Source organism: Dysidea avara, unplaced genomic scaffold (assembly GCF_963678975.1).
Source record: "Dysidea avara unplaced genomic scaffold, odDysAvar1.4 SCAFFOLD_506, whole genome shotgun sequence".
Lineage (NCBI taxonomy): Eukaryota > Metazoa > Porifera > Demospongiae > Dictyoceratida > Dysideidae > Dysidea > Dysidea avara.
This window is the reverse complement of record NW_027078070.1, coordinates 1-3,895: the sequence shown is the minus strand read 5'-3', so window position 1 is coordinate 3,895 and position 3,895 is coordinate 1. Positions and strand designations below refer to the sequence as shown.

The window sequence follows — 3,895 nt, the reverse complement described above, 5'->3', positions numbered from 1 at the left end:
GTGATTAGTAATCATGGAGGATTATTTATTAAGATACTAAGATATACAAACGCTACAACCTCTAAATATAGCAGTAAAACTTTTTCCCTTGTCCAATGTCTAATAATTATGAGAGACTCTACTGTCAGTACAAATACATGTTTATCATGGTATGCGCTAATCTCCTTTTTACAATTAAGTTTTACAACACAAATACATGTATAGTTAAACTCACCAATTGTGTCTCAGTGGCACTAAATCCCTTCAACACGACAAGACAAGCAATGAGACAACAGCCTCGCAAAGATCATATCCGGTACGCTTATTTAATAGTAATATAAATTTTAAAGGCGTTTATTTACAACAGGACATAATTATGCGTCCCTCTATTGTCTCTGTACATACTTGCCATTTCTCTACTATTCTCATTTCATTTCACAAGAGCTCCTATTGATATGGGCAGGGGTGTGGTTTCTCCGTTTGAATTAGTCAATGCTTGAAGTAGAGTGAGATACTCTAATAGAGCAGTCAATCACTCTAATAGAACAGTCACATTTCTACAACTTTCACGCCTCGCACATGGCCGCATTATGATATCATTACTTTTTGTCGCAGTTAACTCTGCTTTACTTGGATGTGCACTTTTTTTACAGCTACAAGCTGTTTTTGGATGGGATTCTTGATGTACATGCAGCAACGTTGAATTGTTGAGTCTTTCTTGGGTCATAGTAGTCCTCAAGTAGGTCTTTATTCTTCTCAAGGCACTGAATAATCTTTCACTTGTAGCATTGCTAGCTGGCATCACAAGGAGAAGTCTAACAATAGTGACAACCTCACAGTATAAACTACGGGCAGGCTTATCAAGCCTCTGTAAATAATTCAAAATGTCAGAAAAATTTGGATTGGAAATTTGTGAAGGTAAAGCCAACAGTTGAGCTTTCAAATCCTCAGTGTGCAGATCGGCTTGATACAACCCTGATACAGATTTTAGTTCTTCATAGTCCTCATGTTTAACTGCCTTTAAAAGTAGCTGTTCCAAGTTTGAGTAAAGTGCATATCTAGGTTGATCAAAACAATCTGTTATTGACACAATGATTAAGTCTAGTGCTTCATAGTATATTCTTTTGTAATGGTCCTCTGGATCAGTTGCAAATTCTGCTGCAGCATTGCCAGGTTCATAACGGACGGGTCTCTTTCTGCGTCGAGGTAAGCTCGGAGCTCCAACATCTAAAGGTTGTGATTGAATTTTCACTAATTTCCAAAATAGTGAAAATCTAGAATCATTTGCAAGATTTGCAGTGTTGTAACAACACTTTTTGCTACATGTTGTCCAGCTGCAGCAGACATATCTCTATGCTGCAAAATACGGCTCCAATTGTCAGTGTGACGTAGCAGTAAATGAGCCAATGAAGCTCCAAAATAAAACTCAAAAGTGGTCATTTGTGCAGCTACACCTTTAATACGTATGAGCTCTTGCTTCTGTTCATAGGCGTCGGAACCAGGGGGGGCAGGCCCCCACACTATTTTCAAAAGCATATTTTGCCCCCCCCCCCCCCCCCCCCCCCCCACTTTTTGGGCAAGTACTAGTAGCCAATCAGCCAAAGTTATATATACACACAGAAATACATACCTCCATACGAGAAGCCATACAACCATCACGCAAAAGCACTCTGGGGTGTGGCATCACCAGTCCACCACAACTGTCAAGCCATTCATTGTATGATTAAATAACACAAAAGCGCCTGTAATTTTATTTCTGTTATGCTTGTACGTGATATCTGTTGTTCAAATATTTCCTGGATCCCGTGCAGTGATAAATTTAAACAGTAGAAAGAGTGTCATATCCATGGCATTATATGATGTGGGAAAGTTTAACTCGAATTGAGGGTGGTAACAGATCTAAGTCTAAAAGGGCAGTCACACTGTAGTACGCGAGTGTATGGGAGTTGCTGACTACTGACGATTAAACCAGAAATTATTAAGACTTTGTGGTGAAGTTGATTCATCAAGAGAAATAAACAAGGATGTTGAAACTCAAAGTGGCCAACCGTGAACGCAGTGTGGCATTCACATCTTCACTCAGTTTGGGAACACCTGCTAGAGCAGACATCCCAGCTTGTAGTTCCTTAAAGGTAACGATGTTTCACTTTGCGGATAACCACTATTAATGCTGTAATCCTTGCAGTGTGAAGTACATAAAGCTCACATAAAGGAAAGACCTTCACGTGACCATGATTTCTTATGTGATATATGCATGCATCAAGCACATGCAGTAGGTGTAGAGGAGCATAGCGGCAGGATAGGGAGTGAAGAGATATAGCTATGTAGTATAGGTGTAGGGCTATTAGCTAGTGATAACGCACCCCACAACACCTTTATATAAACGCATGTATGAATTGGGTACAGAGGAGCCGGACCCTGTGTGTCTGCATGGGTATTAATCAGTTTATGGTTGACTGGTTATGGCTATCTTTGCCCCCCCCCCCCCCCCACTCTGAAAATCGTTCCTACTCCTTTGCTTCTGTTTCTTTTGTTTCCTCATAGGCTTCATCCCACAATTACAAAAGATAGCTGTAGTTGTCAAGTATACTTTTAATTGAATCAGCACATACAGTCTAGGACACAAGACTTGTATCCCAGGGATATCAGCTTGTACTTCTTATTTAATTTGCTGGAGAAGACCATCTCTTTTTGGTGATGACTTTACCAGTTTGCATATTTCATGAACTGTATCTACTGTGTTTTTCATCAAGTTGCATCTCTTGACAGTATCACTAGCAGCAAGATTTAATGCATGGCCATAGCAATGTGTATAAATTACACTTGGCTCAATATCTCTGGCAACGCCACTCTTATCCCCATCATAACATTGGCCACACATTCTGTGAACATCAAGGCTTAAGTCACTCACTGATGAGGTAGCTCTTGAAATATTGACTAGGAATCTGCCTTTTTTAGTTCACGGAGGCCAACAAAATCTTCATGTACAGCAAATTCATCATCAATCCAACGGTAAACAACAACAAGCTGCTCTTTGTTACCAACATCTGTTGTTTCATCAGCCATTAAAGAATAAAATGTGGACTGTTGGATATTGAATGATATTTCACTTAATACACGTTTAGCCATTAATCCCAGCAAATCATTTTGAATATCTTTTGACAGGTAATTATCCTTATGTTTACAAAGCCACTCCTCAAATGCATTATTGTTGGATTGTAATAGAAAAGGCTGTTTAAAGTTTGAATTGTTATCATTTTCATCCCCTTGTAAAGGCAGGCCTTGCCTTGCTAAAATCTTGTGTTTTCAAGAATAGTTAAACATACCTTTCTATTACCTGGCTTTCGACTGGCATGGCAAGGATCAAGTTGCTCACCAATGTCTTTAGCCTGCTTGGAAAGAATATAAAGGGCTTCATTTGCCTCTTTGTGGTGGTCTCATTTTGAATTTCGAATTTTTGACACTCCATAATGTCCTTAGCTTGCTTGGAAAGAATATAAAGTGCTTCATTTGCCTCTTTGTGGTGATATGATTTCGAATGATTTCGAATTTTTGACACTCCATCCTTCCAATTTGAAAATCCAGTTGAAACCTACAATACCAACTTAGTCTTAGTTTCAATGAACACTCTATAGTTATATTAAACTCACAAAGGCTTGATCACACTGTGTGGAGCTGTGTATCTTCTTCTCCTTTATTACTGTTTGGCACGTGTCACTAAACCACGAATGCTGACAAGAACAATTTATTGACCCATATTTCCGCGTAGGAAACTTAAAACTCTTAGAAGGATGAAATGGCTTGTTCACACATGCCATAGACAACGATGCCATAACAACTCGCATGAAGGTTACCCATGCTCGTGTGATTCTTCTTTTTTTTAAGACAAAAATTATTGGGTGGGCCATGGCCCACC

General features: G+C 39.2%; 1 protein-coding gene across 1 annotated transcript; it reads right to left on the bottom strand.

The window, feature by feature from the left end:
* Positions 1–667: 667 nt before the first annotated feature.
* On the bottom strand, positions 668–3,108 carry LOC136246175 (zinc finger MYM-type protein 1-like; the record flags this gene model as incomplete). Its single annotated transcript, XM_066037622.1, has 2 exons — positions 2,943–3,108; positions 668–1,206 (listed from the first exon to the last, which is right to left on the bottom strand). Coding segments are annotated over exons 1-2 (705 nt in total), but the record flags the coding sequence as incomplete, so codon positions are not given.
* Positions 3,109–3,895: the final 787 nt, after the last annotated feature.